The following is a 23,587-nucleotide window of genomic DNA, read 5'->3' on the forward strand; positions in this document are numbered from 1 at the left end:
CTTCATTTATCACCCCATGAATTTTATTTTGTACATTTAAAAACATTACTTTGAGGTTTCTCCAATTCACCAAAAGGATCCATGACCCAGAAAAGGTTAAGAACTCCCAGCTTATTAGAAACTAGGGGGAAGGAGGGTTAGTCTAGAAAAGAGATGACTTAGATTAACGACAGATAATTGTATTTATGTTGCTATGAAAAGCTGTGGTGGAGAAAAGGGATTTTTCTGCTTGATCCTACAAGACAAGACTAGTTGTAATGGATAGAAGCTGCAAATGAGCAAATATTCCCCAGCAATTTAAAGTTATCCGGAACTAGAATGGACAGTCTGGGAAACAATAAGTTTCATCTTAAGTAACTGAGTTCTTCAAACAAATGCTACGAGTCTGCTTCTTTGAGGTGGTGTATCGTGGGTACCATTTCTGAGCTCAATGATCATTTAGCTTCCTTCCAACTCTGAAATGCTGTGGTCCTCTACCCCAAGCCTTATTAGATTGTAAAGTCCTTGAGAACAAGACCCAAGTTGGACTTACCTTTGTACCCACTATATCAATCTCATCATCAAAAAATGCTTGTGTTATGTGTTAACACTTGCCAAGTTCCTTTTTTTTTTTTGCTATGGTTAAGGCATTTGAATACATTTCTCTCACCCACAAAACAAAATGTACTAAACTCTCCCAAATCAGCAGCCATTTCTGACTTGCTGCAGTTTTTACTCAACCTCTTAAGCACAGAAATGGTAATGATAAACAATAACAAAAACCACTCTTCTAATAGCACTTTCTTAAATTCATAATTCATTTCCACTTAAGGAAATTCCCTTCTTTCTACATCTTCTTCTTCCTAATTGATTTCCATGTAAATCTCTTCTCTTATGTTCCCTATAGTCAAAACCAGTTGAAATTACTTCAATATTTTTTCACATTTTTTAATTCAAGTACAAAATAACTATATGATTTTTTATATGATTGCATATGTAAAAATTGTATCAGAAGGGCAGCTAGATGGTGCAGTGGAACTGAGTTCAAATCCAAACAATCCAAATTCCAACTTATCACCAGATTATTTATGGTCTCAGAGAGGGGGAAAAGTATGGGAGGGATAAAATTTTCAACTCATAGCTTTTAAAAAAGTTTTTTAAATGTAATTTTTCACGTAATTGGGGGAAAACAAAATCACACACACATACATATATATATATATATATATATATATACACACACACATATTTATATATATATATATATATATGGATATATATATATACACACATACATACATACATATATGTGCATACACATTCATACATATACACACATGTTCCCTTGAATAAATGCTTACATTCCTGTGGAATACATCCATCTTAAGGGCAGGAGCTTTTTCAGTTTTTATTTTGAAATTTCCATGCTGAGCATATGATAGTTGTTGAACCAAATTGTCTCCTTTTGGCATATATACCATTTGAGACATTTCCTACTATCAGCTCTCTAAGGGAGAAATCCAAGTCATCAACCTCCAAAGTGCCCTGCTACTCTAGAACTCCATGCATATCAATAAATGAGATTTTGTATTAAGAATTTTCACATTGAAATTTTGCTAAAGGCTGATTTCTTATTGCTATTATTATTCCACATGGCCTTTTTTTTTTAGGGTCCCTAAAAAACAATCAAACAGTAGTACTTTATCTCTCTCTTCAAACTCTAAATGAGAAACTGAAGGTAAAACATATGTTCCTACTTCAAGGATATAAAGCTCATTTTCACTGAAAACGCAAAATCTAAAGAACAATCACCAAGATGATTATATAGCTATAAAACCTCATCCAACAATGGGAAGCTCTGCCATAGCCATTCCTGCTCTGGATATATAGAACAGAATCTTTATCTATTGAAGCAGAAGAATAGAACCTGTTCCTAGGGACTAAGCTGCTGAACTCTGCACAATTGAATACACACTGCCATTTGTCCATCCTCACTCTTCCCGGATTTCATGGGATCACAACTTGCCTACATTATTATGTCTGCTGCCTCCAGAACACACATTTGCCACGGTCTTATATAATTTCCTTGAAGGAAACTTAAGAAGGTGTCAAAGCAAAAATGAAAGAGTGATTAGGAATAAAAAGCTCAGTTTTCTCCGACGCCAGGAAAAAGGATAGAGTTATTAGGAGGAGGGAAAAATTTGGGTGAAAATGAATTATTGAAAAGTACTTGTATATAACAAGCACCATGCCCTGTGTATAAAATACAAAAGACAGTCCCTGGCCTCAAGGGATGCCAATGTGGGAGACAACAGATATAGTGAGACAACAAACATTTATTAAATTCCCAGTATGTACAATGCGCCGTCCTCAACTATACATTTTAGTCCAGAAATTCACGGAGACAATTTATCTTGCCTTGAAAATTGTATAACCAGGGCATCTAGGAATAGGGCACCAGTCCTGGAATCAGAAAGACCCAAGTTCAAATCCAGACATCTACTAGCTGTGTGGCACTGGAAAAGTCACTTAAATCCTCATCTGTAAAATGGGCTGGAGAAGGAAGCAATAAATCATCCAATATCTCTGCCAAAAAGAGTCAGACGTGATCAAAATAACTGAACAATAAAATAAATGGAAAAACAAAAATATATAAAGTGTTTTGCAAACTTTAAAACTTATATTAATGTTAGGAAATGATATTGTAGCAGCTCAGTAACTTTATCTCTGACTCCCTCCTAGCCTTCAAACTTCTAGCTTGATCAATCTCTGGAGGGGCAAGTTTCTTCCTCCTATTTAAACAGGATCCTTTAATATGCAAGCGCGCCCTACCTCTCATATTGCTCCTCTAAACCCTGGTTTACAGTTGATGAATGTTACTTAAATAAAGATGGACTATTAATAACCTTTCCTTCCAAAATTTATCCCCACTAGCAATCCTGATATGATTGTCCTCCTGAGTACATTTATTGATTTTTCCTCTGACCTACTAAAATATTTCAGCCTTTGAAAAGTCAAATATAGCATTTCTGTTACTAATGAAGTGAGAAAAATACAACCGAGGTTATGTTACCTCTCTGCTGATCTGGGATGTTAACTATCATGAGACCTTACCACTGATCCATGAAATTCATCTTCTTAATTTGTAGTAAATCCTCTATGTTGGTTTCTAGTTCAGGTTTATTATAGAGGAACAATCAAGAGGAAGAACTCACGAGTGTCACAGAGCAAAGATTTCACCAGCCCACAAAGGCAAGCTTTTCAGTTGGTCAATAAACATTTCTTTAAGTATGGCAAGCACTATGATAAGAGCGGGGATTGAAAGGCAAAAGATAATATATAATCTTTGCCCTTAGGGGGTTTATACTCTAAAGAACACAACATACAAAATGGAACAGAAAAGAGGTAAGGGGAAAAGGGGTAATGCCCAGCCAAAAGTCTGATGGAGAAATCCATGGGAGTATAGTTGGGCGAGAAATGAGTGAGATGTAGCTGGGCATGCTCCCTATACAGAGAAGTTGTTCATCCTCCAATCGGAAGGAGGAACCTAAGGGTAAAGGTCCTTCCAAGCTTTGAGTTCCAGGACTAAAGTGAATCTCTAGGATGAAGAGATTTATGATAAAGGAGTCCAGAAGACTATGGTCAGAAGTAGGCTTTGTTTGTTAATCCTACTTAAATGGATTTTAAAAAACAGAAGACCAATCTCTTACTCTAGTTAGAATTGGAGAAGCAGAGAATCAGTGCCGAGAGATCATAGCACACCTGTACAACATCCCTGATCGGTGATCACCTAGCCATTTTGAACACTCCCAGTAACACAGAGCTCACACAGAGAAAAGGGATGGTTATTTCCTTTATCATGTGAATGATGCAAAATTTGTCTTACTGTAACTTCCAAACATTGGTCCTATTTCTGACTCCTCTCCTAGGACAACTGACGAGAAATCTTTTCAGATATTTGAAAGGAAGCTACCTGGTCCAGCTCCTTGAGTCTATCATCTTGAGTCTAGATTCAATGCCCCTGGATCCTTCACCATCTTGGCCACCATACTATACAGATTTTTCAATCTTATTTAAATACGACACAAACTGATCACAGTAGTGCAGATGAGGTCTGAGCAAAGCAAAGTTCACTTCTCTCATTCTAGATGTTGTATAAAATCACCCTCACTGCTATTGTTAAGTCATTCCTCAGCTCTTTTTCCGTGAACTTTGAAGACAAAGAATAGCCCTATTCTCCAGAAAGGGAACTAGTCCACACTCCTCATGAATTAACAAGTTGATCAGAGGTAAAATTACCACAGCTTTAAGATGTGACTCTAATAATGATGAAGTTTTATATATTTTTACTATGTTTAACATATATTGGATTTCTTGCCATTGCTAAGGGGGGGGGGGGGAGTTGAAGGAGAGGGGAGGGAACTGGAATACAAGGTTTTGTAGGCATTAATGTTGAAAAATTATCCATGCATATGTTTTGAAAATTAAAAAGTTTTAATTAAGAAAATAATGACTGAGTTTTACAGATATAATCAGTGATATTTTATTATTTCTGTCAATAACTATTAAGACAAAAAAAATTAATATGCGTCAAGTACTGTGCTAAGCATTGGGGAAATGAAAAGGCAGCAAAAATATGGTCCTTGCCTCAAAGAATTCTAATGAGGGAGACAATATATAAAAGATTGTGTGCTAACAAGATATATACATTGTAAATAGAAGGGAATCTTTTTGTTTTTCTTTGTGGAGGCAATTGGAGTTAAGTGATTTGCCTAGGGTCATACAGTGTTAAGTGTCTGAGGCCAGATTTGAATTCAGGTCCTCCTGACTTCAGGGCTGTTGCTCTATCCACTGTACTATTTAGCTGCCCCAAATAGAAGGTAATCTTAAACATATTAGGTAAAAGTGCCAAGTATGGGCATATGAGACATTATCCAATGGGAGGAGGGTAAGTCAGGGAGCAAAAATTAGGGACAACAATGTACCAGAGCAATGTACTGGTATACCACCCCACCTCCCCTGTTAATAAGAAGAAAGTACTCGAGATTCAGGTGGAACCTCTCTGAAGAATTTATGGCCAATAATCACAGATGGTTAAGAAATCTCTGTGTCAGAAAAGAGTATTTGCCCTGATAAATTTAGACACCCACCAGAATTATAAAGTGCTAGAGAACCAGGTTTCAGAATCTCTGAAGATAGTTGAAAATGGGACAGAATCCCATCTGTCTGGAGCAATTTAGGAATAATTCTGCTCAGATAGAGGGCCGACAAAATAACTTCAGAGGGTTGAGAAAATGCACATTCGTCACTTCTTTGCAAAGGTGAGAGATTTATAGGTATGAATCATTACATGTATTGACAGACGAGCCTGTCATGTTGCTTTTACTGAACTTTTTCTTTTACTCTTTTTTTTATTCCAGTTATAAAGAAATAGAAGTTTTCTTTGAAGATCATGCAAAAGTGAAAATATAAATAAAATTTTGAGAAAAGACAAGACACTCTGGGGTCATAATAGGATCACTGACTGTCTTCTATGCCTAGAATTTTCTTCCTCCTCATATCTGGGTGTCTCCTGGCTTCAAGCCTCAATTAAAATCCCACCTCATGGAAAGAGCCTTCCCCAAGCCCATTTGGTGCTAGTAACTTTGCCCTGTGATTATCTCTAATCTACACCTTTTATCTTGTTGGTATGTAACTGTTTACATGTTGCTTCCCCCATGAAATTGTGAGCCCCTTGAAAACAAGGTCTGTTTTGTCTTTCTATCCCTTAGATTTAGCACAATGCCTAAAACAACGAAACTACTTAATAAGTGTTTATTATTGATGAAGGGTTGGGGTAAAGACGGGTCCACAAAAAGTAATCAAAATAGCTTCTAAGTTTTAAACAGCCCACTCAATTACCTTTTTGTTTATATCCCTAAAGTAATGGATCTAACATCAAAAAAATTTAATTATAACCTAATGGTTATAATCCTTTCCCTCCTTTCCTCTGCTTTCTAGATTTCTTGACTTCCTTCAAATTTATGCGATTTCATTTCTCTGTACATGAAGAATCTTTGTCATTAGCAGTTTATAGAGAACATCCTGTCTCTTCCCTAATAGCAAGTGTTTTTCATTGATCTCACACAGTTCAACTTACTGATCTCTCCTTTATAACCAAATTTCCAAGGTTCCTCCAAAATGCCTCCTTCCTGTTCTGAGTATCTAGTCACTACAACAGGTATTCCTCAAATTCCTCAAGGAATTCTTCAAAAAGCTGAGTTTAAGGATAAAAAGACTGTTTCATTGGGTCCAACCCATGGACCATCCACTTCATACTGATGGCAACACCAAAGAACACTTTGGAAGTAGGGTGCAGGAGGGGGGGAGGGGAAGTAGACAATGTAGGAGAAATACATATTACCATACATTATGTGGCACAGAGCAAATTAGCTGCAACTCAGATCTCTTGACCTTGCAATTCTTTCCAATTCAGTATATTCTTTTTTGTAATGAGTATCTCAATCCAGGTAAGATCAAGTTAAAATGAAAATCAAGGACAATCTTTTTGGAGAAAGAAGTAATGAGAGGTGTCTGATAAGATAAGTCAGCCAAGTGAGCAAATAAACATTAAGCACCTAATACATGCCAGGTACAATGCTAGGGATAAAAAAAGGGGGGGAGTACTCATCACTTGGACTTGGTCATATTAAAAAGTTAAAAAGAATTATGGGTTGGTGAAAATTACACATATAAAGATGTCAAAGTCTCAGTTTATCAATTATTTTTTATCATTTATTATCAGCTGGAATAATCACTTTTTTCCCCTCTCTATGTAGAGAGTCAGCTTTGTGGATCATTTTAGAACTTCAGGTTCTGGTAAATAATCTATGGTCTCCCAACCATACTCTCTGTTTGTTTTGGGGGGGGGGGGTTGGTTTTTTTTTTTTTTTTTTTCAGAATAAAGAAGACATCTAATGATCTTAGTCTGTACCTTACCCATGGTAAAAAGTCACAGCCTCCTGCTCTAAGGATTAAGGTGGGATATAGAAGAGAAACTTTGTTGATATGGAGGGGAAAGGGTGGAAAACTGAATCAAATATCTCTGATATCCAAGAGATAAAGTGACAGAAGTATCACCAATAGAAAAGTGGTCAAAAATTACGTACAATAGCTCAGAGAACAAGAATGCAAATAATAGACAATTTTTTTAAAGTCCCAAATCATAAGTAATTAAAATTAAGGGACAGTAGGTAAAACAGTGGCCAGCCCTGGAGTTAGGAGGACCTGAGTTCAAATTCAGCCTTGACAGTTATCAGCTGTGGGACCTGGGCAAGTCATTTAATCCCGATTCTTTTGCCTACCTCCCCCAATTTTTTTTTTTATTTGACTGAAGTGTCATCTTCAGCAAGAACTAGGGGAGAAGAATAATTTTAATGCCTACTAACTAGTGGGCATGAAGAAATCAAAGACAGAGAAAAGTCCCCGAATGTACAAAAATATTCATAGCAACAAATTTTATGGTAGCGAAAACTGGAAACAAAAATGAGAGCCTATCAATTAAGGAACAGCTAAATAAATTATGATATTTGAATAAAAATATTTCCACACAATTAGAAACAATATGAAGAACTCTTGAGAAATGGAAATAAATCAGTATAAACAAAAATAGAATAAATAAAGCAGAAACAAGAAAACAGTTTATATCCTGGTTACAATAATATAAAGTAAAACCCATACTTTAAAATATCAGGAGTAAGATCAAAGCAATGGCTAATCTAGAGTCCAGAGAACCAATAATAAAATCCATCTTCTTCTCAGAGAACTGGTAGACTACAGGTGGGAAATTCGGCTTAAGTCATCAATTTGTTGAGCTGTTTTTAGTTTTAACTATTTTTAAAATAACGGATAGTTCAATTTGGGGCAATTATCAAGAAATGCCATCAATGTAAACAAAGCATCTTTATCTACAAGCTACAAATGTTTTTGTTTTTTAAGATTAAACTTGGACAGTTGAAGCAAATATAACTTTTTTTGATATCATGCACAGAACCTAGCACAGTATAATCTCAATATTTGCTGAATAAGTACTATACTAAAGAATTGCAGCCCATGACTTACCCATATTCGGATCAGTTGCCTGACGCTTCTTAATCTTAGCCTCAGAAATAGCAGAATAGTAGGCACACGTCATCTTGATCAGCCATGCTGCTCGAAGCAATGGCACTGAATATTTTGCTAAATATGCAAAAACATCCTCTTTTTTGCTGAGGATAGGAACCTTAAAAAGAGAGAAATAAATCAATGTTTATCACATTCAGAAGAGGACATTTTGATCCTAGGATTGAGGGCTGCAAAGGACCTTGGTGTGTTCATCTCTTCCAGTCACTTAATTTGAATCGGAAGAAAGGCTGAGGATCCCTGGAGCATCAAGTTACCTAGTAGATCACACAATAATAAAGTACAAGTTCAGGTTTGAATCCAAATCATTTCTAAGGAAAGAGGGAACAGAAGGGGAAGGAGGGAAGGAACAAGTCAAAAATGAAATTTACTTACTTGCAAAAGAAAAAATGAGTAAAATGAAAATTCAACAACTGCTAGTGGATTTGGGAAGAGGTTTTTACAAGAACTAAAGTTCTTACTTTGTCTGGAGGAACAGCCTAGTATAATTCAAAGCATACTGAAATGGGAGTGTGAATACCTGGGTTCCAGAGTCAATTCTGCACTAGACTAGCTAGAGGACCCTGAACAAGACACTAACCTAAATAAATCAAAATATAGATTCTTCCCTTTGAAAAGATCATCCAAACACACTTTGGAAATGAGAACAAATGTTTGTGAATTTTCTCATAACTCATATGGGCGCTAAAACCTGAGTCTTAAAGAGCAAGAGGAGAGAGGAAAGTTTTTAAAATACAAGACAAACTTGAAGCAAGAACTGAAGTATAAACTTCTACCTGTACCAAGCCCACTGTGCAAAGAAACATTTATTGTTAAATGCTTTGCATTATCTGTATTTCCTAAGTGGCACAGAATGCAAAAAACTTCAAAGGTGTCTGCTTTTAATATGGAGTGGCAATTTAATTTTAAGGCTAATATGGAGAGGCAAAAAAAAAAACTTATATGGAAGGAGTAACCACTAATGTAGAAAGATAGGTCAATAATATAGAGGGGAAGAATGCTTACAAGAATGAGTAAAGAACAACATCCACCTTGGTGTCTGGATTTAAATACACTAAGTTAGATGTGTAATTTTATATCTTTTACCCTTACTGAGCCTCAGTTTCCTTCTCTGTAATTAAGATGATAATATTCCTATATTTTATACTTTACAGTATTTATATATAAAGTAAGTATTTATATTCCTCAAACTTTTGATTTAGAGTTCTTAACCTTTTATGTATCATGGACCCCAGTGAAGGATCTGTAAAATCTGATAAAGTCCATGGCCATCAGAATATTTTTAAATATATAAAATAAAATACACAGGATTACAAAGGAAACCAATTATGTTATATAAAGACAAGATCTTCTCCCCAAACAAGTTCAGAGATATCCCTCATTTCTTGGTGTTCTTAGTTAATCCATGGTCCCCATTTTAAGAACCAGTGCTCTATATAAATGAGAGGGGGAGGAATAGTTGGCAGACCTGTGATTACACTGCTATAACGATCTCCCATAGAGCACACTCTGGGTGGCCAAGTACCTGCTCTGAAACTTGGTCTTAGAATTTTTCCTGATACACCAAAGAACTCAAGTAGTTTGGCCAATGGGATACAGAGAGCGAGCATGAAATCCAGAGATTCCTGACTGAAGACACTCAGTCTTTCTAATCATACTTGTTCTTAATGGAAGTTATGCTAAAAATGATACCTTAGCAATCCTGACAAAAACTGAAATAGAGAATACGGTGTATAAATGAAGTAGGGATGATGAAAGTTAATTCATTTAAATTAGGTGCTTGCAGAAGTTTATTATTTCTTTTCAGACTTATGTGAGAGAACTGGAACCCCAAAGCACAGAAAAGCAAAGGGGAACTGTGAGAAAGGGCTAGTGATCATTTCCCAAAGTGTCTAATACCCGAAAATCCAAGGAGCAACTTGTTCATCCCCAAAATCTGGTCAACTTTTTAATCCAGAGGAAGAGGATCCAAGCCAATAAGTACATTTAGTTGTGACAGCAGGTGGGACCCACTATGTCCCAACATCAGAATAAGTTAAGAAAAAAAAAGGAGCACAGAACTTGAAATAAGAACATTCCTGGTTCTGCCATTACCTGTGTGAAAATGGGACTAATCACCGAAGCTCTAAGTCTTTTTAATTTCTCCCTGTGTAAATGAGGAGAAAACACAATACATGCCTTACTGGCTTCAGAAATAGTATCATAATAAGGAGTAGAGAGCTCTGGCTCTGGAAATAAGGATCTGGATTTAAATTCTACCTTTTTCTACTTAATGATCTTTTGTGAGCTTGAGCAAGCCATTTAAACACCTTAATCTGTAAAAGAAGGGGATTGTATGGGATGGCCTTCCAAAGATTCTTCTATCTTTAAGTCTATGATCCTGGAATTGGAAAGCTTTGAGTTCAAATTCAACCTCAAACATGTGAGCCTGAACAAGGTATTTAAACTCTGTCTCAGTTTCCTCAACTATAAAAGGAGGATATAACAGCACCCATCTCCCAGGGTTATGCTGAGGATAAAATGAGATGATATCTCTAAAGCACCTAGCATCTGGCACATAGTAAGTATATAAATGCTTATTCTTTTCCCTATTCTCACCCATTCCCCTATTATCCCACAGGACCATCAAAGGTCACAAAGGAATATATGAAAGCCCTTTAGAAAACAAATGTCTCAAAATATTAATATAAAGCTTTCTTTTATTTGTGAGTTCCAAGTTTTTCCAAAGCAGAAAGGGTATTTCTTAGTCACAGTTACAACTCTCAGGCACCTTGGTCTCAAGAGCCACAAATGGGGGAAAAAAAAAACAAATAAAAAACCAAGATGATCTCCTAAGGTCTCTGTCCCACTGTTAATGGTTTTTTTCCATCGGAAATAACAGTTTCAAAACAGACAACTGGTTCCCACATACACCATCTTCTCATCTTTGGCCAGCCCCTCCAATTTGGCAGCCACTATTCAAAAGGGAACGAAGGGAACATGAGCCTAATGAATAAGGCTTCAAGTTCTGGGCCCCTGTAACGCATCTGGCCAAGAATTAGTGGAGGTTTTGCTTGTGAAGCATTTCATGGAAAGGGCATGAGGCTCCGAGTTCACTGACTACATCTTTCAAGACCATTATAGGAAAACAAGCATTTAGTCATCCCAAGGTCAGATCTGCCGCTTCCTCTAATACAATATTTGGTGTGTCAAATATCTGTCAAAGGCCAGGCTGCTTCTCAGTCAGGCACACAGAAAAATGTTTTAGGACCAAGATCCAGAGCAGATAGACAAACAATAGCGGGAGAAGTTTGCCACCTCAGAGAGTTATTACTGATGCTATCTTTCCTGGAAAGCCTAAATGATTTCTTTGGAACAGCAATCAGCAGGAGGATTAAAAGCTGAAGAAGATAAATTTAATACAACATATTAAATATTTAGATGAAATATCCAACAAAACTGAGCAAGTAGGAGATATTATAACAGCTCTGGGCAAAAATTCTAATGTTACTCTCATGAGCAATTTCCCAAGAGGAGTAGTTAGCTAAATCTGAGTGCTTAAAATTCAGGAAAAAATATACATATATTTACACATACACATTTATGAGAAGATAGTTACATAATTAGGGAAGAAGAGAGATCTCAACAGCTTTGTCCAATTTATAGCCAGTGCTGAACCAAACCACAAGAAATCATACGAACCAGAAGGAAAAGACTCAAGTGAACCAAAATTACTGGTCTTCCTTACAGAGATAGAAAGTACTTTTAATAGAGAAAACTGGTCAAAAGTTTGGGGTATCTGTTTGATTCAGTCAATCTGGCACATGTAAATATCTTCTTGTTTGCCAAGACAGTTACATAAATACAGTAATGCTGTAACTGTCTTGAAGTGACATAATATCACTGTTTTTCAGGGAGGCAACAACTGTAGCTACATAACAGTATATAACATTAAGACCATCCAATATGTAGCTATTGTTTTCCTCCCACGGAGGAGCCCTCTCTTCTCCCTACCCATTCCTCTTCCCACATTCTTCCCCACTGGCATCATCTACTGCCCCAGTGGGGCCAAAATGGATCACCACCACAGGCAGACTGATCAGATTACGGGGAATCTGAAATGGGGAAATGAAGACTGGAGAAGTTTGCAAAATTTAAAGACATTCCCTATAGCACACTCAAGCAGCAAGGAAGGCTCCCATTCAAAATCCAGCTGTTACTGTCAATCAATTAAAAAACCCTGTCCCCTTCCCACCATGCAGTTGTCAACCTCTCTGAAGCAAAACACCTGGCAATTTACATGGTTCTTTCTGACAGCAAAACAAGTTAGGCAATTTGATCTTTCACATATCCCCAACTCCATTAGACTCCAGATCAGAGTTGGAAATTCATTTGTGATCTCATCAGGAAAGGCGAGGATTTCTGCCATAAGCTATCTGAAAGAGGAATTCTACAAGAAATGCAAGAAGCCAATACCAGAACTTAAAAAATTAAAAACAACAACAACAAAAAAAAAAACTTATGAACATGCAAAGAATGAATAATTTTGCAATCCCACGAGGAACAGATGTTCAGGCCAACTGAAAATGCTCTTAAAAAAAAAAAAAAGTCCAAGAAATGACTACTTCAAACTACGTTCAATGGTTCTACAAAGAAAACATCCATAATTTTGCAAAAAAGGAATGCCACGGCTTACCTGAACAACACCTGATTTGGCCAGGGTAAGCAGCTCCTAATAAAGAGAGAAGAACATTGACTAACAAACTACTGCAGGAATTCCCTCCTTCCTAAAAGATGACTCTCCTAGATCAATACACCTCTAATGCAAAGCACATCATCCCTTTACTAGCAGGAGCATTTAGGGAGCATCAAAAATATGTTCAAAATGCTTCCAGAACAGGAAAATCTGTGAAAAAGAATGCCGGGCTGGCCATGCAGGCGTTGGAGTTGCTAATCAACAAACAGCATAGGAATTCCTAGTGGAGAGAAAGCAAAAAAGAAAAATAATAGTAATAAAACATACTCAGATGAAATTAGCCTGACCTTCAGGAAGGTCACTGAGTAAACTATTCACTGGAAAGAGACAAAGCCAAACAGTCCAACAAGTTTTAGTGACGGGACCCAAAAAGGAAGGGACTATGATAGATTTGGTTTGCACTTAGCAAGGTGCTTCATAGATGTTTAGTTTTGGGTATATTGGTTTACACATTTAAATATTTCAGCTGGGTCTGGTCACAGAAACCTATCACAGTAACAAAAATGAGACCGATGAAAAGCAGCAAGTCCTCTATGGAAGGATTTCCTTCAAGGAAGCTCTTCTCTACTTTGGGCCATAGCCAGGCCTGCCACTGAAAAGTTAAGAGAGTAAGACAGAAATACTTTGGACAAAAAAGTTTCAGAGGAGACAGCGAGGAGATCCACATGCTCATTGGAAAAACTGTCCAAGAGATCAGAGATAAAGGAAGCCATTTCTAAGCCTACCAAGAAAAAAGCTTTCTATAGCTCTTTAGCCAGTTTCTAATAACATTTTCTTTCAATCGGTCTACAAGATTGCTGATCCTGTGTGTCTTTTTCCCCATGACAAGAAAATATTCATTCTGAGGCATAATGACCAAAAGAAATGGAAAGGATCCAACAAGCCTGGCAAACTCAATTCATTTCACTCTTTCATGAAGTACACACAGAACCTCAATCTTGATCTCATCTGATGGGGGAAACAAGACTTAGCTAGGAAGCTCAAGATGTTTGGTTTTTTTTTTAAGAGGAGTAAATTATTGATAAGGAAGAAGAGTTAGTTATACAAACTTGGGTCTGCTCTTTAGGATGTCTCAAATTGAGAAATTCAAATCATGGAAATAGTGGGTTCTTGGTACCTGCTTTGGATGTCAAAGTCCTTCCTTCTCTACCTTCAGTGGGTCATATAGACTGTGCTTCCATGTAAGGCTTCTCAATTTAGACAGAAGCCCTATCCAGGGCTTCAATTCAAAACTAAGAAGGGATAAAAATATATATACAAAGTCTAAACACATATACAATCTACATATATGTAAATATATGTTATATATATATAATATATAAAACATATACACACACAAAAAAAAATAGTTTATCTACCGCCTCCTATTTGACATTTCACATTGGTAAAAAACAAAGCAATGCGGAAAAAAAAAGAAAAAAAAAAAAAAGCCAGCCAATACCTTTTTTGCTAAGTTAGCAAGTGGTTTATTTCCTGCTAAATCTGAGAACCAATTGTGAATTGCACTCTGGGATCGAGCAGTCACCAGCCAATAATTATCTTTAGCATTAACTTGTGGCTTCTTCTTTCCTGTATCCTGGAAAGTATTTAGCTTCAGTTTCTCTGCTAATATGCTGCTAAAATAAGCTCCGATCTAATGAAAAAGGGAAAAAAAAGAGAAAATAGGGAAAATAAGTTAAAGAGGATGATAAAGTACATTTCGCTATTAAAAATTCATGATTACAATTTAATTGAAAAAAGTCACCAATTTAGCCAATCACATAATAGGATTAAGATTCAATGCTTTGAAGAAAAAGGTTGGGATTTCCACTAAAAATCAAATATTACTGTTATTCTTTAGAAATCTAAATAATAATAATAATATATATAATAATAATAAATAATAATAGGGGTACAGCTGGATAGCACAGTGGATAGAGCACCAGATCTGAATTCAGGAAGACCTGAGTTCAAATCTGGTTTCAGACACTTAAAATTATCACACCAAGAAAAAAAGAAAGAGGGGGTAGGGGTGGGCAGGGCTTTAATGATATTAGGCAAGATGAAATGTTGAACATCTTAAAGATGAATGGCTTTTGCCTTGCTATAGGGTTAAACTTCCTCCTTTGCCATATTAGATAGTCTTTTTAATATTAATTACACTCAGACTGCTAGGAGAATATTTATCCAAATATGAATTCTGTGTTTTAATAGTATTAGAAAAATCTAGTAATTACACAATAATCCTCCTTCCTTCTTCCATCATCTAAATAGTACATATTTTCAAGAAACCACCTGTATTTACATTAAGGATTCTGAAATTTGGTCAAAGGTCATTTAAATTTTCTTTTCACAGCAATTTATAAACACACCAAGTTTTTAATTGACCTGACAATTTTGTTGACACTGGTTTTTCATAATAACAATAGTTATACTTGAGAAAATGGAGCTGTTTTCTTCATTTCTATATTATTGGTTTAAAAAATCCAGAAATGTTCAGGAAAATGACCAAAATAGAATAAGAACTGGGAATGGATGAAGCTTTATAAACTCAGGGCAGCTCAGTGGCACTATGGGAGTATTAGGCCTGGAGTCAGGAAGACTCATCTTCCTGAGTTCAAATATGGCTTCAAACCCTAGAGAAGACACAACCCTATTCGCCTCCATTTCTTCATCTATAAAATGAGCTTGGGAAAGAAACAGCAATCCACTTCAGTATCTCTTCCCAAAAAAACTCCAAATGTGTTGGTTATAACTGAACAGTAACAACAAAAGAAATATACACTTGCTTCAATTTTCCCAAGAAGTCTATTTAAGCAGCTATCCCTTACCTATTACTTTTTTTTTTCCTAAGTAGGCTAGTCCCCTCCCAGTGTCCCAAGACACAGCAGGAAGTGACAACCAATAGGACTTTACAGCCCTAACTGTGCAGCAAGAGTAAGCACAATTTTTAAAAGATGAATTATCATCTGAGTTAAATGTTCATGAGTCAATAAATATTTAGTCTGTAGCCTGGTGTACAGGTGTAAGCAATTAGCTAAATCTATCTACCTGAATATGAAAGAAGAGCAATTTTTTAAAAGATGTGAAGTAGGTGTTTCTTGATCCTTTTTGATTAGTGCATGATTAAAATTTGGGCTGTTTGCTTTTATAATTACACTTTCTTCCATGGACTTAATAATACCAATGGAACTCAGTATAATTGCATATGCATCCTGGGTCCTATGAACACCTTCTGAACAGATGTAAACTGTAGGATGCAACATTTTCTGGGAAGTAGAAGATTTAAAGTGAGTATGAGGAAGAGTCCAAAGTATGATTTTTGACATTTAATTTCAAGTGTTTATTTCCTTCAATTTAGATAGAATGTATTAAAAAAAAACTAAACTAAAAGAATTGACTCAGTAACAAGGAAATGGCAGGAATGAAGGGAGAGGAAAGTGTAAAACAACAATTCCTAACCCAGAGGGACCCAGAGACCCCTTAAAGGCTCCATTGGGCATTATACTTAAAAGAGTTTATAAATCCTTGTACAGGTCAGCTACTGCCAATTGGATCCAACAAGATATCCAGCTTCTTTCAGTATAAAAAATAAGCAACTTTACTTTCTGTAAGCTGAGCAAATATTGTCCTGCACAGATAGTGCACTGCTATTTTTCAAGTGTAATGCATGTGCTGCTGGGAGTTAAGAATATAATTTCAGTGACAAGCATTATTGAATCCATGGGAGGTTTGTCGGCTGCTTGGGTTTTTGTCATTATCTGTTTCTCAATCAGATATGAATAGTCTTACTATCATATGGGGGGAGCTGAAGCTGTGAAATCAAAAACCATCTCCATACTCAAAACTTGGGAAACCAATGGGCTACGTGTTTCTTAGAATTTCAGGTGTTTGACACACACTGGTGTGCCATAATCAGAGGTGGGAAGAACATCATACTAGAAAGAATATTGAACTCCAGTCAGAATACCCTGACCCACGTTCAAGTTCCGCTAGCTCTCTGAGCCTCTTGAGGCACAAGGCAAGCCCACCAGCCTCATAAGGCTCAGAGAAGATCAAGAGAATGAATGTACTTTATAAAATAGTAAAGCATCATTCTAACATTAAATACTCATTCAGTTTAATCAAGCCAGTTGTATCCAACTCTTCATGATCCCATTTTGGATCTTCTTGGCAAAGATACTGTAGTAGTTTATTTCCTTGTTCCAGCTCATTTTGCAGGTAAGGAAACTGAGGCAAATAGGATTAAGTGACCGGTCCAGTGCCACACAGCCAGATTGAACTTGGGAAAGTGAGTTTTTCCAGACACAAGGCAAGGCACTCTATCCACTGCACAAATGCCAGCAAAAAGGGTTACTTTGAGACTGTTACAAAATTGATTTTTTATGATGCAGGGAATAAAAAAGCTTAAACGCACCAAGATATTTCACAGTCCCAAAAATCTCAATATGATGGTTTTTATGGTTTCCCTTCTTGACACTGGCATTTTAATAATTAAGAATATAACTGCAATCAACTGAAACTGAATAAATACTTCATATCAGGTAAAGGGGCTTGACCCAGTCCTCTGAAAAGCATTCTTACTCTCTGTTGAAATCTTTTTGTTGTTATTCTAAACATGTGATTTCATCCCAGCTTCGATATTCCCCTCCACTGATACCACTTAGGAGCCTTTTCTAACTTGTAACCTTAGAGCTACCCATAAGAAGTAGAATTCATAGTTACATGGTCACTATGAATCAAAAGATTTTAAGTTAGTATAAGTATAATACGAGTTACAGAATATAAGCACTCAGGGAAACATTTCTGTTTAATCTGGATCAAGGACCATTTCTTTAAATTTCTAAGATGAAATCATTATCTGCTCATCTACTTATTGCAATTATATTTCCCAAAATGGTCGTGCTGGGCTTGAGAGACACTACTTTGTACGAACATGCTTTCACCTGAAGAACAAGACTCACTGCGTGGAACTAACCACAGCCCCTCTATAATTTAGATCAATATATGCTTAGGACATAAAAAAAATCATTTATTTGTCTGGACCAAAACTTAATAGTGCATCTAAACATGGAATTCTGCACACTTCAAAGTTTAGAAAAGATGCTTGTGATTAAGACTGAGCCTTACCTTGGATGGGTTAATGACAATATTCTTAGCAGAGCCATGCTCATCACCAGAGAAAGCAGGTTGATTATTGAAGCCTTGCTTTACATTCACTGCAGTGAGTTCATCCTGTTTTTAAAGAAGATATTCATTAATCGTGATTTTAAAATCAAGTTTTGAAAATTTGAATTTACACCTCCACATATGAACCTGTGTTGCTTCATAATGTCTAGCAAACATTTAGACTGGTCAGAGAAGAGAAAAGAGGGCAAAATGAAGGAAAAAAGAGAAAATAGAGCAAAATGAAGGAATACTCCAAATAAAGAGAAAAAAGAAGACTGACATCACAGACGCAGACTACAATAGCCACCTAACCCAGTGTGCTCTCTGTGTAGATGAGGAAACAGACTCAGGGAGACTAAGCGTCTTGATCAAAGTCGCAAAGACAGTAAGAGACAAAGGCGAGAAACTCAGGTTCCCCAACTCCCAAACCATTGTTCTTTTCACCGCACCACACAGAAAATCACTGTGTGTTAAAGCCAGGAAGGGCTTCTGATATTTTCAAATCCAATTCTCCATCTCAACGGAGAATAAACTTACATATAAGGTCACAGCTACTGGAAAAATCATTGACCTGGATGGCTTCCTATGTTGAATCAAATGTCACCTAATACATGATCACCTTTCCTGATGTAAATCCATTCTCTGTCCATCTTGAAGTTGACTTTGCATGTGTTTTTCATTTATTTAACCATGTCATAATGTACAATATGAGTACCTTGAAGAAGCCCATTGAAATGCTATTGTTTCTTAATCCTTCTAGCAATGAAAGCTCTTTCACCCTGGCTCAATCTTCCTTTGTGGCACAGCACCTCCTTCCCCTTTACACACACTACAATCCAATCAAACTGACTGGTTCTTTAAACTCCAGCCACTAAACTCTCCCTGTGTCCTCATACCTAGCCGACTTTCCCTTCCTCTTCTCTTGGATTCTCTAGTCTTCTTTAAAGCTCAGCTCAAATGACATCTCATCCTATTTGAGATCTTTCCTGGTGTCCCAGAGACCAATGCTATCTTCCCAGAAAATGATTTTGTGGAGATAGGGGTACTTATAATGTGGGTGGTGTCTCCCTTGATAGAGCATAAGCCATGTGAAGGTTCTGTCTCATTTCTGCCTTTGCATATCCAATGCTTGAGACTTGGTAGGCAATTAATAAATGCTTGCTGATTAAGAAAAGAAACTACCATATTTTGGCGTTTTATACTCGAGGGCCAAGTAAGATATCTTTTAACACTGGCACTATTTATTATTTGACAAACTGAAGAACTAGCTCAATCAATCTTCCTCCTTCCTCTTCCCTCCCCTTTGTTTCCTCTCAAATTTTCCTTCTGTCTCTCAGTGTCTATCCCAATCCCTCCTTCTCTCCTTCCTCTCCTGCCTTTCTTTCTCTCCCTTTTGTCTCTTCCTCTCTATTTCTCTCCTCCTCTCACCCCATGTTTGACAATTCATAAAATTCAATATCATTTAAAGTCTGCCCTTTGGTACCGCTTATCCGGCACAAACCAGGACTTGATCAGCAGATTGCTCATCACAAATTTCATTGTTCTTGGCAGTTTTACAAAAGTCTTATTTTCACATCCTGAATAAACACTTCTAAAACAAATCACACTAATGCAACATTAAACAGAAACGCACTTTTCTTTAACATTCTGACCTTCGTATACCATCTATTTTATGTGAAATGCTATTAGGAGAGGAATCACATGGAATAGCCTAACTTGCATTGTTGTGATTAAATTTCGTTACTCTTATGTCTAAGCCATGACAGTAGTTCTGAGCCCAAGTTCTTCCCGAAATCTAACTCCAAAGAAACTAAGAACACTGCTTAGTAAATCTCATTTATGTTAAAGAAATGGCACTTTCCAGCCCTTTATAAGGCAAGGAACTGGAAAGTGAATGGATGCCCTTCAGTCAGGGATTGGCTGAATAAGTTATAGTATATGAATACAGCAGAATATTATTGCTCTATAGGAAACAATCAGCAGGCTGATTTCAGAAAGGCCTGGAGAGACTTACATGAACTGATGCTAAGTGAAGTGAGTAGAACCAAGAGAACATAGTACACAGCAACAGCAAGATTGTGATGATCAATTTTGATGGACATGGCTCTTTTGAACAATGAGGTGATTCAGGTCAGTTCCAATAGACTTGTGATAGAGAAAACCATCTACATCTAGAAAGAGATTATGGAGACTGAAGATGGCTTACAATGTAATATTTAATTTTCACCTTTTCTGTTGTTGGTTTTTTTCGTTCTCAGTTTTTTTTTTCTTTTTGATTTTTCTTGTGCAGAATGATAATTGTGGAAATATGTATAGAAGAATTGCACTTGTTTAATATATATTGAATTACATGCTGTCCACAGGATAGGGGGAAGAGAACACAAGCTTTTGCAAGGGCGAATGATGAAAACTATCTTTGCATGTATTTTGAAAATAGAAATCTATGGGAAAAAAAAAAGAAAAAATGGCACTTCCTCTATTAGCACAGAGCTATGCTCTCATTCTTCAAGGGACCCCAGAATTTGGAATTGATTTCCCAATCAGCAGGATGATTTCAGAGAGGCCTGGAGAGACTCACATTAACTGATGCTAAGTGAAGTAAGTAGAACCAGGAAATCTTTATACATGGCAAGAGCAAGTTTATATACGTAATGATCAATTGTGATGGACATGGCTCTTCTCAACAGTGAGGTGATTCAGGCCAGTTCCAATGGTCTTGTGATAGAAAGAGTCATTTACACCCAGAGAGAGGACTGTGGGAACTGAGTGTGGTTCACAACAGAGCATTTTCATTCTTTTTATTGTTGTTTGCTTGAATTTTGTTTTCTTTCTTAATTGTTTTTCCTTTCTGATCTGATTTTTCTTGTGCAACAATGATAAATGTGAAAATGAACCCAAACATATATTTGGATTACTTGCTATCTAAACCTAAGGGTGGAAAGAAAGGAGGGGAAAATTTTTGGCACATAGTTTTGCACGGATGAATGTTGAAAATTATCTGTGTATATTTTGAAAAAAAACTTTAATTAAAAAAAAAACACCTAGTTTCATATCCTTTCTGTTACTGACTGCCAATAGGACCTTCATCACAGTGGATCTCATTTTCCTGTCAAGTTAGGTGGTTAAATGAGATAATCACAGAATCATGGCATCCCAGAATTTTCCCAGTAGAAAGGGACTTCCAGCATTCATCTTGTTTGACCCATACCTACCACAACATAACCAAAAAGTGAACATCCAACATCTGCTGGAAGACCCCTTGTGAGGAAGAGCCCACTTATTTCCAAGACAGCCCCACCCCACATTCTACTTGAATGGTCTTTAAGGTTGGGTCTAGTTAGTATGGAACCCTCTGATCTCCAGCCCTACTGGCTGTGATGCTTTGAACCTTAGAGGATACTCAAAGGAGCCTTTTTTTTTAAGTTTGAAACACAGCTTCCCTGATCATGGCATCCTTACTGACTCAGCTGTGACAAAGGAAGGTGAAAGGCCTAAGAACAAAAAGTACATAAGACTTCTTCCGATAGAGAAGGAAGGGAAGAGATGAACCACATTCACTCTTTCTCCCCACTCCAAATGGCCATACTGACACCAGCAGTGACACTTCCACTCATCCCACAATGGAGAGCACCTGCACATCTTTAGTCTGTGACTGCTTCAAAAATAAGATCAATAATGGACCCAGCCACAGCCACCATCTTGAAATTTTGCCAGGTCCTAGAACGAGGCATTTTATAGTATATAAGCACTCAGTCCAAGACTTAAAAAGCCGGATTAGCTGTGAACAGAGGTCTCTTGGAGGCATGCCATAGAACTTTATTTAATTCTGTGTGCTATTACTAATAAGTTGGCAGACCACTGTCTTGGCCCGTTATCAAACACATCTTGTTTTGGGAAATTAAGCTCTAAGGTAATCAAGTCTCCTCTAAGCATCTAGAAGGTCATTCAGACTTTGCTTCACCCAAAGAATGAGTTATACACTCACATATCGAAGAAATCTCAAATTGTTCGGACATTTTCAAATGATTTATTTGAGGGGTCAATCCAATAGATCCACAACACAGGAATAAATTTTACATACTTCAGAGAAAAAATTTTACATGCTGGAGAAAGAGACAGAGAGAGACAGAGACACAGAGGGGGAGGAGACAGGAGAGAGAAGGGTGGAGGAGAGAGGATGGAGAAGAGAGGGAGAGAGGGAGAGAGAGAGACAGACAGAGACAGAGACAGAGAGACAGAGAGAGACAGAGGGGAGAAGTGGGAGGGAGAGAGGGGATTGGGAGAGACAGAGACAGAAAAAGAGAGAAAGACAGAAAGAGAGGGGGGAGGGAGGGAGAGAGAGAGGGAATGGGCATCAGACCTATAATTTCATTGTTAAAGAGAATCTACAGATGAGAAAACTGAGGCCCAAAGTCACAGCACAGTCACAAAGGAGTAACTTGAACCCAGGTCCTCCAACTACACACAACTACTCTAAAGAACACTAAAGAACCTGGCTAAAGAAATTCCCTTTACTGATATGGTTTGGCACCTTCTGTCTAGAGCACTTTAGGATGATTTGCTCAGGGTTAACTAAGAAGGGAGAAGAGAGTGGGAGAGAAGGGAAGAAAAGGAGAAGGAAGAGGAAAAGAGGCAAGGAGAGAGAGAGATGAAATCACCAATCCTTGAAGTATTAAAAAATACTGCAGAATTGACTTCCATTTTGAGCCTAAATGAGCTTAAGATTCCTTCCAGCTTTAACATTCTGGGACTTAATTTAATAAAGATCATTTATTATCCCACTACATGTTACCTGAGTGACCTTCAACAAATCATTCACTCTCCCTGGGTCTCAGTTCCCTCATGAGGGTACAGGTTTCTGAGGCTACTTTCAGCTCCCTACAAGAGGGAGAAAGGGCTGGGAGAACAACATGATAAAGTAGAGACAGGATTCCACTTAGAATCAGGAAAGCTGGGGCTCAAATCCCACCTTTGACATCAGCAAGCTACTTATGTAAGCCTTGGTTTTCTCCTCTATAAAATGAGGATAATTCTTATAGTGTCTACTTGATGGAGTAGAACATGTAAACACATGTAAAGTATTTTGTAAATGTGATAATGTCAGAAAAGTCCCAATTTAAAATGAGCATCATGACCAATTCAAAAGACAGAAGCTGAGGCACCTGTTTTTCAGAGATTGGAGTGGGGAAGGGAGGATTAAAGGGGACACAAATAGGAAATTAAGCTTCCATCTTTGATTTCCTCTCATGACACGACCCAATAATATGTGCTTCTTTTCTCCTTCCCCCCTATCCCAAACACTACTTAAAAAAAAAAAAGAAAAGAAAGAAAGAAAAAATTCCTAGCACCTTATTCAGGCTTAATCACAGGTTTGCTTTTTGCAAATTTGCAGGTCTGCAAGCTTTTCAAGACACACAATACAACTGTATCCAAAACTATTTCACTATAGGACCTTTTTTTCTGGTTTACAATAGAAAGAAAAGTGGTTTATCAGGCCCCTTTCCATCCTGATAGAACAGCAGTTCAATGGATAGATCAATAATTCAACAAGACAACTAATATCTT

General features: G+C 37.1%; 1 protein-coding gene across 5 annotated transcripts in view; it reads right to left on the reverse strand.

Moving 5' to 3' along the window:
* Positions 1 to 23,587, reverse strand: part of MED12L (mediator complex subunit 12L) — a 560,363-nt gene that overhangs the window by 318,098 nt on the left and 218,678 nt on the right. For 3 of the 5 annotated variants that reach the window (XM_074298318.1, XM_074298316.1, XM_074298317.1), the window contains 4 exons: positions 17,984 to 18,088; positions 14,316 to 14,507; positions 12,815 to 12,850; positions 8,080 to 8,239 (listed from right to left, as the gene is read on the reverse strand). In XM_074298318.1, the coding sequence (XP_074154419.1) occupies positions 8,080 to 8,239; positions 12,815 to 12,850; positions 14,316 to 14,507; positions 17,984 to 18,088 (493 nt within the window). The remainder of the gene's footprint in view (positions 1 to 8,079; positions 8,240 to 12,814; positions 12,851 to 14,315; positions 14,508 to 17,983; positions 18,089 to 23,587) is intronic. The other 2 variants (XM_074298321.1, XM_074298320.1) reach the window with 1 other exon arrangement.

The sequence above is a fragment of the Sminthopsis crassicaudata genome, chromosome 3 (assembly GCF_048593235.1).
Source record: "Sminthopsis crassicaudata isolate SCR6 chromosome 3, ASM4859323v1, whole genome shotgun sequence".
In the NCBI taxonomy this organism is placed as follows: Eukaryota; Metazoa; Chordata; class Mammalia; order Dasyuromorphia; family Dasyuridae; genus Sminthopsis; species Sminthopsis crassicaudata.